This window comes from Ctenopharyngodon idella, chromosome 3, assembly GCF_019924925.1.
Source record: "Ctenopharyngodon idella isolate HZGC_01 chromosome 3, HZGC01, whole genome shotgun sequence".
Taxonomy (NCBI): domain Eukaryota; kingdom Metazoa; phylum Chordata; class Actinopteri; order Cypriniformes; family Xenocyprididae; genus Ctenopharyngodon; species Ctenopharyngodon idella.
Window position 1 is genome coordinate 6,061,544 of NC_067222.1, and position 15,873 is coordinate 6,077,416.

Consider the following 15,873-nt stretch of genomic DNA (forward strand, 5'->3'; position numbering starts at 1 on the left):
CCAAGTAAAATAAAAAGTTGTATAAGGAAGCACATCGTACATTGGGAAGCATTTTGGAATCAAATTGTTCTGTACAAAAAAAATAAATAAATACTACATCCTAGAGATCAATTTGTATACATGTTCCAAACAACCTAGAAATGAAATTAGAAACATCCAACGAAAACATTTTTGAATGTATACAATCAAAAAAAAGATGAGTCACAGATTCTTTGGCATTGCCACAAAATTCACACAAGTTTTCAATATTCACATGGAAACGCAAGCACCTCCTTGACAGGGTAAATTCTGTGTAAAATTTTATAGGATACTTCTTTAATTTTATTATTAATAAAAAACTTATTTGTTATTGACGATACTCTTTTCCAGTTAATATTTTCATATTTAGTATACCAAAACACTGTTGAACCAGGCAAATATGTAACGGGGGATCCACTGTATAGAGCAATACTCTAACAGAATTAGTGGGCTAAAGTCAGTCACCTCGACTTTCTTCCAAATAACGCACATTTCATTCATAATATTATAAATACAGGCCTATAGTTCCTGCACATTTTTGTTTTTCTGAATTGTATGAAATGGCTAATAAAAATAGTTAATACAAAACGATTATGTGATCACCAAGGTTCGAACTGATTTAGTCTTGACTTCTGGGCGTGAGTGAGTGTCGTGTAATAATTAGATTCTCTTTAGTGTGTTTTCACATTTGTGTGATGAAGGAGTTGTGCTATTTAGAATATTTATTCTATATTTTATTTGTATATTATTCTTAATATTTTATATTATTGTTGCTCTCTGCTCTTGTTACATTTTTTATCTGATTGTATTTTTGGCACATTTATGTATATAGTGTATATTTATTTAAGTTCTGATAACTTATACTGTCATATTTTGTGCAGAATTGTGTTCATTGTCTTTTGGCAATGTTGGAGGTGGAGATTGTGCACCTTAAAAAGTGTGTTTCCTGTTGTAATTGCAATAGTTAAATAACTGGATTTTATTGTGAAGTGACACTTTAATAAACTTTTCTATACTCCTCTGATTATATAATGGTAAATATTATATCATAGCACAACAACAGTGATCAGCAATAATGATAAGCTTAATACAATAAAAATAATATAGATCATAACACAGTCTCGGAGGTAAGAATGGAAAATATATGCTTTGAACTTTATTCTTGTAAAATCAGTGTATTACTCAAATATTGCATTTATTTCACTTCAGCTCTGTGATGGAGACAGCTGAAACGCAGCGCGACCGTCATTACGAGAAGCAGAAAGTGTCCGACTTCACGTCTCCGTTTTCAGCTCCTCCCCGCCTGCACGCGGCTACTCTCAACTCCGGTTGCATCCAGCCGCACCCGATGTCGAACACCTAATTTTTCATCTCGATGCGCCTGGAAAACGCACCGCATGCGTGTCGCGACTGCGTCGCTTCCATTATGAGCGCGCGGCTACGTTTGAAATAACTGACTTGCGCGCGGAAAAGACGCGATATGTGAACGGCCCCTTATAGGTTCCCAATTTTGTTATGGAGGTCTCCTAGAACAGGTTTACATGCAACGATCTGTAGATGTGTGAGTTAATTAGTCAGATGACACAGTTTCACTGTTGTATCATTTTCTAATCCAAACACAGCATAGAGCGGCTGAGTGAATGTGGTCTGGACTCTGTGGATGAGGCTCATTGTGTCTGAGACGCTGTAGAAGGACAAAATCCCTGCGCTGTGATCCACATACACTCCTATTGTACTGGAGACATTGACTACAGGAAGGACAGTCTCAATTGTGCCAGTGAGCAATGTTAATGAGCAATAGTCTGGAGAGCAGAACAAACTCCAGGACTGATCATTACGTCCAGCTGCACTCGGAGGACCTTCTTCCTTCCTGCTGATGCTCTTATACGTCACTGATATATCCACTCCTAATCTCCCATCACCACTCCACTCCACCTCCCAGTAACAGCGTCTAGTCACACTCTCCACACACAGCACCTCGGTCCAACAATCAAATCTGTCTGGATGATCAGGATGTGGCTGATACTCAAAAAAGCAACAAATTAATCATAAGATTTGTTTATGAATTGTTAATTCAGCATAAAACAGTCAAACTCTCCCACTAGACTGGATTTTAGACTTGTGTGTGTTTTCATAGTAACTCCACCTGCAGTCACTCCACCCACAGTCACTCCACCTCCACCCGCAGTCACGCCACCTGCAGGTCTACTAAATTTTTCCTATTAGATAACAGCAAAGCGCCAAAAAATTTTTTAGTACACACATACAAACACACTCACACAATTATTGCTGTATCGTTTGTTCAATTGGCCCACAGTGCTCAGAAGCAGAAAACAGGGAAAAAGCAAGTATTTGCGCTATATGGTCAGAAAAGACATTAACAAATAATGCATGATTTTATGCTTAAATTGCACTGGGATTAAATATTGCATTTTTTTTTTCAACATGGACATTTTTGTCCTTAAGGTCCTAAGTGTAACAAATGTTTGTACAGAGTGTATTATAGATTTATGAAAGGATATGAAGGTTAAATATTAAAATTCCAATAAAAATACACACTTTTGGCACAATGTATTTTGTACGCATTAACACAATCAATGTGATAAAAAGAAATGTCCCTAAGGACGCACAAGGGTTCATTTCGCAGTCAACCAAATTGAATGTTGACACGTCCTGCATGAGTGAAATACATAATATACTTTATGATCTCAGAAGTTTTTTGTGAGAATTTAACCATTAAAGCATTACATGTGAGAATCAAGTAATTAAATAATTCAATAATTTAATTAATATTTTAACAAAATCAAGCTCAAATGGAGTGAAGTGAGAGCAGAGTCTGTCTGCAAACTGTGTGAGGCTCAGACAGTTTGATGATCATCTGGAGTTACAGGGTTTAGCTCTTATTTAAATACTTTTTGTAAAATATTTGGAAAACCCACTGACAGACATGCTGGGTGACCAATGGCAGTGATTTAGGAAAAAAGAAGAAGAGGAAGTAATATGTAGATTTCACCTGAGAACTCTACTTTGGATTTAGTGTTACAATCACATAACACATAACTGATAATCAGTGTTATTCACTTCACCTGTCAGTGGTCATAATGTTATGTCTGATCGGTGTAAAAAATAAATATAATGTACTGTATGTCCTGCCAGGAAGGGTTGTAACTTTTCATGCAGAAAAATAATGTTGGTAACACTTTAGAATAACTCACGCTATGAAGCATTAGTTAAGCATTAGTAAACAGTCAATTCATCATTTATAAAGCATTAATAGACATTAGTAAGCAGTTTATAAATACAGCTATAAATGCTTTGTTCTTGATTTATAAGCATATCTATAATGTGTTTAATAAATGTATTTTCATACTTTATTAACGATCAATTTATCATTTCTAAATTAAGTATTACATTATTTACAAACCAGTTATTTAGGAGTTGTCAGTGGTTCATAAGATCATTTATAAAGTGTAAGTAAATAGTTAATAAACAATTTAAATGTACATTTATACATCTTATTATTTAGACATATAGTAATAGTTACTCAGTGTGTTAATAAATGCTTTATTAATACATATTCCTACTGTATTTCATGATTAATTTGGGTAGTTATAAAACATTTCGTAGTTGTCAGTTAACTATTTTTGTGAGCTCATCTAAATTGAGGACTATTCATGCCTCGTAAAGCTTTTATAAAGGAGATTTAAAGGATACAGAACATAGAAATATTTATTTCAAGGAAAAAAATTAAACTTTACGATGGGTAACTTGATATAAAATTAAAAGTAAACCTCTGCAATTTCACAGAAAGTAAAAATCCCTGTACTCCTCCAGAAAACATAACTGTGCAGTAAAATGAAACTAAGCTTTTGCAATCTGATATAAAAATACATTTCTGTAAATAAATTTGCTGAATAAAATTTTACCAGTGCCAACACTGGATTACAGGAGTGCCAAAATACAACAAATAATGTTTTTATAAAACATTAATAATGTAATAAAATATTTCACAGTGTCAAAACTACCTCAGTACTAACTTTAAAACATTAGTGTCACCGACACGCCAGGCTCCACCATCCACCAATCACAGCGCACCACTTCTCCTGAGTTCTGATCACCGGCACCTGCACCTCATCACAGCCTCATCAACACCAGCATAAGGAGCACTCACACTCACAACCACATTGTCCGGTCTCGTTTGCATCTAAACTTACCTGTATGCTTACCTCAAGGACTCCTACCAAACTACTTACCTGTCTCCAGCATCTCCTGTTCTCCTTGTGTGATCTCCAGTTCGTGTGTGAGTGTTCCTAGTGTTCTACATTCATCCATTCCAACGCCATTCAAGATCTTCACGTCTGCAACCACAAAAGGACAGTATCACTTATCTTCACTCCAGTTTATCACCTTTACGTTGCTACATACTCACCTGCACTGCTGTTATACTCTGCTGGTATCAATAAACATCCCTGTCTGTGATCTCCTGTCTCCGACCCTTCTGTGTTGTAACAATTAGAGAACAGCAGTGCAGAAGATCACTGAGCCTTTAAATCTCCTTTATAAAAGCTTTACGAGGCATAAACAGTCCTCACTTTAGATGAGCTCACAAAAATAGTTAACTGACCACTACTAAAAGTTTTATAACTACCTGAATTAATCATGAATTACAGTAGGAATATGTATTAATAAAGCATTTATTAACACACTGAGTAACTATTACTATATGTCTAAATAATAAGATGCATAAATGTATGTTTAAATAGTTTATTAATCATTTACTTACACTTTATAAATGATCTTATGAACCACTGACAACTCCTAAATAACTGGGTTGTAAATAATGTAATACTTAATTTAGAAATGATAAATTGATCATTAATAAAGTATGAAAATACAATTATTAAACACATTATAGATATGCTTATAAATCAAGAACAAAGCATTTATAGCTGTATTTATAAACGGCTTATTAATGTCTATTAATGCTTTATAAATAATGAATTGACTGTTTACTAATGCTTAACTAATGCTTCATAGTGTGCAGTTATTATAAAGTGTTACCGCAACTTGGTCTGCAGTAGCAATGTTGCACAAAGTTTCCCTGATCCCAGGTGTGCACTCTGATTCAGAAATGGAAAAGGACAGTTGAGGGGAATGCCGTCAGAGAGAGGATAGACTGCCAAAAAAAAAAGTAAAGAAGAATGACTGTTCTTCTCATTTTTGCTGCAAACTCATCAGCTATGTGAAAGACCCATGCAAAACACCAATATAAAGGACATTTGGTCAATAAATAACCATGTGGATTATGTTAGAGATGTTTTTAAAGGTCATGGGCAGCAGATAAAGGTACGTTTTCCGTAAGGGGTCTGCACGGTAAGCTTAAAATCCAGAAGGTTTTTGACTCGCTAAGCAAGCAGAGTGTTGATTTGGCCCGGTTGCAGGAGAAACACTTAAAATAAATGACAAGCAGCACTTTAGCCTTAAACATAAGTGCATTGGTCAAATTTATTTTCTTTTATTACTAGCAGGAGGGTAGCTATCCTTGTTAATAGAAATGTACCCTTCAAGATTTTAAACCACATTAAGGATAAGCAGGGTTGTTATTTTTAACTATCAAATTATGTTGTGGGTCAATTTGTCTTGATTTTTGAGTTGTCAGAAATACTGATTAACCTGTGATTTATTTTTTCTTTATATATACACTACCAGTCAAGTTTTTGGACAGTAAGATTTTTTAAATGTTTTTAAAAGAAGTCTCACCAAGCCTTCATTTATTTGATCCAAAATACAGCAAAAACATTTTTACAATTTTTTTTCAGGATTATTTGATGAATAGAAAGTTCAAAAGAACTGCATTTATCTGAAATGTAAAGCTTTTGCAACCTTATAAATGTCTATACTGTCACTTTTGATCAATATAATGCACCTTTGATGAATAAAAGTATTAATTTATTTAATTTGTTCCCAAAAAAAAAAAAAAAAAACTCTTACTGACCCAAAACTTTTGAACGGTAGTGATAATGCTTCAGAAGCTTCTATTTCAGATAAATGCCGTTTTTTTTTATTTATTTATTTATTTTTTTACTTTCTATTCATCAATAAATCCTGAAAAAATGTACACAACTGGTTTCAACATTGATAATAATAATAAATGTTTCTTGAGCAGAAAATCATCATATTAGTATGATTTCTGAAGGATCATGTGACACTGAAGACTGTAGTAATGATGCTGAAAATTCAGCTTTACCATCACAGAAATAAACAGCATTTTAAAATATATTCAAATAGAAAACAGTTATTTTAAACTGTAATAATATTTCACAATATTACTGTTTTTGCTGTATTTTGGATCAAATAAATGAAGTCTTGGTGAGCAGAAGAGACTTTTGACCGGTAGTGTATTTTTATGAATTTGGCAGATGCTTTATCCGAAGTAATTTCATTGCATTGATGGTGTACATTTTCCCAGTTCATGCATGTTAATTTAGCTGAGAACTCATGATTTTGACATTGCTAGTGCCATGGATCTCCCGCTTGAGCTTCGGAAAAGAATACAGAAGTTCAAATGTGCATATGAATAAGAATAGTGTACATAATTATTAGTGAAAGAGACCCAAAGACTTCACAGGCAGTGTTTGCACACAAAGGTACCTCTGAAAACGATTTCAGATAGATTTCTGAGGCAGAGTAATGTAATGATCTACAGCAATATTTCATTACTTCAAAACTAGAAAAGGGAAAATGTTGGTCAAAAACGTACATTTACACACAAACCACAACTTTCCGACGCCATCTTTATTTTTTAGCTCAACTGTCACAGAAAGGAAAGCACAGGATTGTGGGATAATCAAAGGCAGTGAAGGATACATCTGTGCTGCCTTCATAAAAATGTCAGATGAAGAAGACAGGAAGTGAAGCTAACTTTGGATTCTTGGTGCCCTCCAACCTTGGAATGTATCCTCAATAGGCAGCATTTTTAAGATTCTGGATGCAGCTGATGAATTAAGGACATATTTACTGATTCCACCTTCCTAAAAGATCCAGCTGAATCACTTTGAGTGTTTAAAGTGGGCAGATATTGGCTAATAATTGCCCTCTTTCCTGTAAACCCTGCTCATATTGAAAGTGAAATCCAGTAAATACAACCCAGCACTAACATCTGTTAAACTCTGTAACATGTAAATACAAAAAGTCAATATTGTCAACCTTTAGTGATTAAATCTTAAATAACCTTTCACTTCAAACCTTGAAAGTTTCAATTTTTTAAAAAATTAAAAATTGATTATAAAGCAATTTGGAAAGTTTCCATTCGCACAGTCCAGAAAATGAATGCTGTATTTGTGTGGTCTTGTTTCACTTTGCTTTCTTTTTAGCTGAAGTTTTTTAATGGATCACATGCTGCTAATTAAGGGCACCAGCACTTAAATAATAATATTTAAAAAGTAGCATCTCAAAGTGCTTCACAGAAGAAAAAAGAAAACATACAATTATACAAACAATACTTTAAAATAAGTGAGATATAAAAAGACACACCAAATAAGAACATACTATCAAAAACAAGTAAATGAGAAATGTAACAATATCAATTTCAATATAATCAAGTAAAAGCTACCCTAAAGAAATAAGCTTTAAGGGAAGATTTAAAAACACTAAGGGATTCTGCTTGCCTAATCCGAGCAGGCAAGGAATTCCAAGCGACTTGGAGTGACTGAAGAAATGCCCTATCACCCATAGATTTTAAACGGGTATGTGGAACGATTAAAAAGCCAGCTTCCGAAGAGAGGAGATCACGCACAGGTGTGTAGGGGGCTAAAAGCTCAGAGAGATAGTGAGGAGCCAAACCATTCAAAGCTTTATAAGTAAGCATGAGAACTTTAAAATCCACACTAAATCTGACAGGGAGCCAATGTAAAGACTCCAAGACTGGAGTGATGTGATCCCTTGTCCTGGTTCTAGATAGGATTCGAGCGGCTGAATTTTGAACCAGCTGTAATTTATTTAGGGTAGCATTTGAGACACCGACCAGCAAAGCATTACAATAATCAATGTGAGAAAACACAAAGATACTGATCAACTTTTCAGCCACCGGGAGTGACAGCATAGGACGCAATCTGGCAATATTTCTTAGATGAAAGAATGATGTCTTTACAGTGTTCTGAATATGGGGAAGAAATGTTCAATGTGCATCAAATATCACCCCTAAATTTTTTTAATTTTGTTCGAAATTCCAGTGTAGAACCATCCACACTTAAAGAAAGTTAAAGACCCAGCCTTACGTATCTGGAGGGGTGAACCAATGAGCATTACCTAAGAAATTTCCAGACATCCATTTTTTTTATTTCTGAAATACATTAAGAAAGAAAAGACACAGCCACATTAACATCAGGTTTTGAATGTACATAAACCTGAGTGTCATCTGCATAAAAGTGAAAGTTAAGACCAAGTGATCTTAAAAGTTGACCCAATGGATAAATGTAAATGCTAAAAAGTAAAGGGCCCAAAACTGATCCTTGATCCAACCACCCATAGCAAAGAACTGCTTTCGATCTGTGAGATAAGACTCAAACCAGCTTAGTGCAATCCCAGAAACACCAAAGACAGACTCTAACCGAGTAAGTAAGATTGAATGATCAACAGTGTCGAATGCGGCAACAGGAAGTCGGCTATTTAGGGTTGTTTGTTAAAAAAAAAAAAAAATGCTCTGGATTTTGATATACTCATCTTAGGGAATTCATCTGACTACTACACAACTCGGTCAGCATGAAGACAAGATATTGAGGATGCTAAATTGTGAGCATATTTTTGATATCTCGAACGGTTTGGCTGTGGCAAGGCAATGTAGTTATGGCAAAAAAAGGGGAAACAGAAAGTGCTTTATAAATTCTGCATAAATTGATTTAATGAGTCTTCAGCTGTGTGTTTGTTGTAGGAGGCTGATCACATGGATGTGACTATTGTGAGTCAATGTTGTAGCGACACCAACTGTCAACAGGAAGTGTGTCACTTTCAAAATGCTTTGAAATCGCCCTCTTATTTTTACCTAATTCGCTTCAAACTTCATCAGAATAATGTAAAGACATGGCAGATGTAGACCAACAGGAAGTCAGATAATTTGGTTGTACAATGTGGATTTTTTGAATATTCAGGCTCTGTGTTTTTCAGTACTCCTTGTAGGAGATTCATGTAATTGCCACCACACTCAGTCAACATGAAACAAAGACACTGAAGATGAACTGAATATGTATGTCAAACAGTGTTGCCATGGTGAGGGATTAACGTAATGACCAAAAAAGGGAAACAGAAAGTGTCTTATATTGTGTAAAATCACTGTTTGGTTTAAATTAAGATTGCATGTTGCCCGCCATGCAAAGGTTTCCTTAAAGGGGTGGTTCATTGCGATTTCACTTTTTTAACTTTAGTTAGTGTGGAATGTTGCTGTTTGAGCATAAACAGTATCTGCAAAGTTACAGCACTGAAAGTTCAATGCAAATGGAGATATTGTCTTTTAAAGTTATGGCAGTTTAATGCCTACAAAAACAGCCAGTTTGGACTACAACGAGCTTCTTCCTGGGTTGGCGACATCATAAACCCTGCAAAACACGCCCCCGGGAACACGCAACAAAGTGGGTGAGGCCATGTTGCGTGGCATTATGGAAGCGGAAGAGTTGTCTACACCGGACGCGAGTGGCGCAATGCAACGCGTCAAAAGATAATAGAACCCATTATAATCAGTGATATTGTCTACACTGGATGCGGCACTGAAGACAGCTTCCAGAATCTAAACGAGTTCAATGCTGGATTTGCACCAAGGCTATTACTGAAAGAAGCAGTTCCCACTTTAAAAGCAGAAGCTGCTGTTTATGGGCCCCTAACTGAAAGTATGTTTTATTGTTTGTACATGTATTTTAAATGTATTATGTTGCTATTTTTGGTTGCATCAAGCACGTAAACAAAGACTAGCTAGCCATTTAGCTAAATTCTATTGCATACTTCTCCAACAAACGCTAACAAACACCAACCAACTTCTATGTTCATAGACAAACAGTTGTTCATGCTATAAATTAAATGATACCTTTACAAAAATGCTAATACTCAGTCATGTATTCGGCTACAGTAAAGCTTTAATCAGGATAAAACCGTATATTGAAAGCTAACAAACAGCAGTAACATTTACAAGTGACAGCATCTAAACACTTTGACACAAATACAAACGAAAAAAAAAATACTTACCATTCATAAACGTCCTTTAAAAACCGTGCTTGCAGAGGTTCTGCTTGACACTCTTCATCATTACTGCTATCTGGGTCTGATTCGGGCTCAATTTGATGCGGCAATATAGATGCCATTATTTACATTTCTACCGAAGCGCATATAATAACTAATGGTAAGGAGTGTGGTGTTTCCGGACGCTTCAGCAAATCACAATACACTGGGCCAGCTAACCAATCTGAGCTCACTACGTATTTCGGAGGGAGTGGTATCATAGAAGCAGGAAGTCAATCCGGCTGTTCAAATGACAATAGAGACAGCGGTATAGAATAAAGGTAAATTATATTAATTTTTTTTTAAAAACGAAGCATCAATAAGACATGTTAAACTGCGCCCCATAAACACAATCAAGCCTAGAAAAAACCCAGTGAACCACCCCTTTAAGCAACCAGGGTAGTGGTGAAGCCAGGGCTTGGGCCCGTCATCGCTGCTTGCAGCTATATTTTAGTATTATTTTGCAAATGTTACTTACGCTGAGTGTGAAACAGTAAAAGAGTTTACAGTTGTATTTTTTATTTTGAAGATACATTTTGGTTCATTCTGAAAGTAAAATGCAGTCTTGACAGATTACAGCAAAACAAATAGCTCTCCCATGCTTCTCTCACCACGTTTTGTTTTGATTCATTTTTTTTCTCATGTTCTGTTTTGATTTCTTGTAAAGAATTTGAGAAACACTTGTTGAAACCTAAATGAGACATATAAGAGAATCACCACTTAATATCCTGAGCTCAAAAAGAGCAATCTCTGAGCAATAATATGTTTGTCTAATGGAGTCTTGAAAGAGATTAAGGAAAGATAAATAAAGAGATTTCCCATGTTTCTCACACCACATTCTCAGTTTCTCAGACATTTTAGGAGAAACATCTGAAACAATGTTGATGCTAAAAAAAACAATGACACCATTTTCTTGTAGAGCTGCTGTGCAGCCAAAATTATTTGCCTGTTATCACTCTAAAGCTGCTTTGACACAATCTGCATTGTAAAAAGAGCTATATAAATAAAGGTGACTTGACTTAAAATGAGGGATGTATAGCCTATGAATCACAACCAAGTCTCCTGAGCTTAGGAAAACCAACCACTGAGCAATAAAGTTTTTCTCTAGGAGGGGTCATCTGATACACTCATAACCACATCTTATGTGACATGTGATCAAAAAATCACAATGTCATTGGTGAATTGAGTAAAAGTCATTACATTGCTAACCACTGTTCTGTTTTTTTTTTTTTTTAAGTAATTGTGAAACTACTAATTGTGACAAAACTGATTTTTGCGTATATATTCTACAAGATTACACCCGTGTACTATATGATGTTACTTCAATGTAATTTTTCTACAACTTGTTCTCTTATGTGATAGATTTCTTTCTTTCTTTCTTTCTTTCTTTCTTTCTTTCTTTCTTTTTTTTTTGTGGGCCCTATTGGGTGTCACAAGATGAATGAAATGAACGTATGAATTATGTATATTATGGAATGTGCAGAAGATGACAACAATTTGGATATACAGTGGCAAGAATGAGTTTGTGAACTCTTTGAATAATAAAAATATCCAGATTTTGTTACTAAATTCAAGAGTTTAATTACTTTCTCCACCGTGCACTATGAATGATTCCTCAATGTACTGTGCAAAGTACAACTGGTTGTGTAAATTTAGTCAAATTGTGTTTTAATTAAACTACCATTCTAAGTTAAATTACGACCAGTCCACATTTTAGGAGTATTTAAATGAGAAATGCAGATATTTTCACAGAGTTCGCAAACTTATTCTTGAAACTGTATCAGGTAAAGTTTAAAAAAAAGATGAAATATACAATTTTACTCTTAATATATCTATGATTATTAAAAGTTTTGTAATGGATATGACAAAATAATCGATAGAATCTCTAAATAATTTCATTGGTCAGACGACACAGTTTTACCGTTGAGTGTCTATCAAATCCAAACACAGCATAGAGCGGCTGAGTGAATGTGGTCTGGACTCTGTGGATGAGGCTCATTGTGTCTGAGACGCTGTAGAAGGACAAAATCCCTGCGCTGTGATCCACATACACTCCTATTGTACTGGAGACATTGACCACAGGAAGGACAGTCTCAATGTTATTGTGCCAGAATGAGCAATAGTCTGGAGAGCAAAACAAACTCCAGGACTGATCATTACGTCCAGCTGCACTCGAAGGATCAATTCCCTTCCTGCTGATGCTCTTATACGTCACTGCTATATCCACTCCTAATCTCCCATCTCCACTCCACTCCACCTCCCAGTAACAGTGTCCAGTCACACTCCCGACACACAGCGCCTCACCCCAACCATTAAATCTGTCTGGATGATCAGGATAATGCAGATCTGTGTCAGCGACAGTGATCACTGTGTTTTCCTCAGACAGACGCAGGAAATTATTCACTGAGTTCAGATCCAGAGTCAACAGATGGGAATCTGATGGAGAAAAACACATAATAAATCAAGACCTTCCATCATTAATTAACACTTTATCTATTTAGCTACTATCGTTTTAGAATTATAAAGTTTAAATTTTTAAAATGTTTCTCAATTAATTATAACCTATGAAGTGGAATTTTATTGTGATGTGTTACTGATATGTCACTGTACACAGATGCAACCAAGAAATGTATGATTATTTTCATTATTGATTGTATCATTTATTTGTTGTAGCTGTAACAGTACAGGTGGTGTGACCAGGAGGGGTTACGGTGGTGCCATGATCCGAATGGGAGTGAGGTTTAGGGGAGTGAGTGTAACGGACAAAGGCCAGTAGTCGCTGTGCGTGTAACCCTAACTCCCCTGATCACAAGAGGCGCTCTAGCGACTGACGCTAGAGACTGCAGTCTTTAGCCTCCTTGTTAGAGCGCCCGACTCCCATGCCGGTAAACCCAGGTTTGAGTCCCGCTTAGTGCAGGTGGTTCTACCAGGATGGGTTACACAGCCAATGCATTTTAAACAAATAGGTTTTGAACAAAATAATGCCATTAATTTCATGTGAAAACAGTCAAACTCTGCCACTAGACTGGATTTTATACTTGTGTGTGTTTTCTTAACTCAACTTAACTCAGCTTTATTTATACAGCACTATTAAAAACAACAGTTGTTGAACAAGGTGCTGTACGCTACATCAAAAACCATCAACATTTAGCACCATGTACAACATAAATTACAACACAGAACAGACCAGACACAGCACAAATCAGCTACAATTAATTATTACAATTATCAGCTACAGAAAAAGATAAGTTTTAAGTTTTGCTTTAAACTCATGAAGTATAGAGATAGTTCTAATAAAAAACAGGTAGGCTGTTCCAAAGTTTTGGTGCAGCAATGGCAAAAGCTCAAACTCCTCTCAATTTCAGTCTAGCCGAGGAACATTTGACAGTCTCTGGTTGAATGACCTAAAGGACCTTCCAGGATTGTGAACAGATAGTAAATCGGAAATATATACAGGAGCTAACCCATTCACAGATTTAAAAACCAGCAACAAGACTTTAAAAATCAATTCTGTAATGAATTGGGAGCCAATGCAGAGATATCAGAACTGGAGTAATGTGCTCTCGTTTATGCAAACTAGTAAGGAGCCTAGCATCAGCATTTTGTCCAATTTGCAGACGATTTAGAGATGCTTGATTAATACCCATATAAAGGGAATTACAATAGTCAAACCTTGAGATAAAGGCGTGGATCACCCTTTCAAAATCTTTAAAATAAAGAAATGATTTTACTTTAGCTAGGACTCTGAGATGAAAAATACTGGTTTTGACTACAGAACTAATCTGTTTGTCAAATTTGAGAGCACTATCGAAAAACTTTCTTCACTAGTGGTTTCACACACAAAGACAGATGGCCAAAGTTTAATGGGAGATAGCAACTTCTGAAGATTAAAAAAACTACAATCTCAGTCTTGCCTTCATTGAGTTGAAGGAAATTTAGGAACAAGTCTTTACATCTGCTAAACAAGCCAACTGCGTATCCAAACCCATGTTATTTGATCCCATGGTCAGATAGATTTGGGTATCGTCAGCGTAAAGGAGATGCCGTGTTTCTTAAAAATTAACCCTAGGGGAAGCATATACAAGGAGAATTAAATCGGACCAAGAATAGAACCTTGAGGGACACCACACGTAAGAGGAGCTGCATCCGAAGTAAATTCACCAATACTAACAGAGAAACTTCTACCATTAAAATAGGATTGAAACAATTTGAGAGCATTTCCCCGAATGCCCACCCAGTGCTCCAAATGAGAGATGAGGACAGAGTGGTCAATCGTGCCAAACGCTGCACTCAAATCTAACTCAAATTTAACAGCACTAACACAGCAGACTTGCCAGAGTTGTGAGTCTGTAAAATATAATTTAAAACTTTTACCAGTGCTGTTTCTGTGGAATGTTTATTTTCTTAAATCCTGATTGGAACACTTCAAAAATCGTGTTTTTATTCAGAAAGCTCTTGGTGAAACACTATTTTATATTTGTCAAGATTTTAGACATAAAAGAAAGATTTGAGACTAACATGTTTGAAAAAACATGGGGGAAGAACGTCAGGGGATCCAGAAAGTTTAAGCTGGCCTGCAATATCTTGTAAAGTGGGCAGAGTTACAGGCTCAAATTGACTCTGGATGCTAGAGCAAAGTGGAGACACAGTTTTCACAGTAACTTACGTTGTAGAAACTCCTCTCTGGTCTGATATTCAGGAGCACCGATGACTTGGATGGATTTCACTACGGACACAAAAACACATCTGCAGTTTAATTCTCACAAAGAAATTAAGTTAAACTATAACCATTTATACTATATTTAATGAATGGTGCTGAACTAATTTCTGAAAATAAATCAGTATTTACCTCTTCTATATATATTTTCTGTAGTCTCTCTGGAGAACTGTTGCAGTTTGTCTCTAAGTTTATAAACGGATTTCAGTACATTGTCAAAAGACAGATGTGAACCATCAGTGATTTCATCTATAGATAAGGCAGATGACAAACTCTACAGACACAAAGACAAAAACACAAACTCCCTGTAATTCCAGAAGCTTGTTAAATTCCTCAGTGTTTGAGAAGATCTGTGTTACCTGGAGAAAATGAACATGATCCTGTGTTTGTGAAAGCTGCTTCAGCTCAGCGTCTCTCTTCCTCAGATCATTGATCTCCTGCTCCAGTTGCTCCAGTCGTTCTTCAGCTCGACCCACTGCAGCTCGTTCCTGATCTCTGATCAGCTGAATCACCTCAGAGCGACGTCTCTCAATGGAGCGGATGAGCTCAGTGAAGATCCTCTCACTGTCCTGCACTGCGGTCTGTGCAGAGCGCTGTTACACACATCACAATCACACAGTGGCTTCAGTGGGACTAGAAGAGCTCCAGCACTGGAGGAAAGTCCAAACTGAGACTCGAACTTCTCTTCATCTCCAAACTCACCTTATGAGACGTCACAGCCTCTCTCAGCTGCTGAAGATCTTTCTCTCTCTGCTGGATAATCTTCTGGATGTTTCTCTGTGTTTCCTCAAAATGACTCTGCAGAAAACCAAAACTATGATTAAATCTACAATGCAATTCAAATGTTTGGGGTTGGATCCCTCCTCATGAGGTCC

The 15,873-nt window shown here is 36.1% G+C and overlaps 1 protein-coding gene across 4 annotated transcripts in view; it reads right to left on the bottom strand.

The window, feature by feature from the left end:
- The window catches only part of LOC127508646 (tripartite motif-containing protein 16-like), a 134,630-nt gene that overhangs the window by 41,283 nt on the left and 77,474 nt on the right, over positions 1–15,873 (bottom strand). For 2 of the 4 annotated variants that reach the window (XM_051886778.1, XM_051886777.1), the window contains exon 7: positions 10,786–12,717. In XM_051886778.1, the coding sequence (XP_051742738.1) occupies positions 12,167–12,717 (551 nt within the window). In that variant the 3' untranslated portion in view covers positions 10,786–12,166. Of the gene's footprint in view, positions 1–10,785; positions 12,718–14,947; positions 15,008–15,130; positions 15,273–15,357; positions 15,592–15,700; positions 15,797–15,873 lie in introns of those variants that run through there. The other 2 variants (XM_051886775.1, XM_051886776.1) reach the window with 2 other exon arrangements.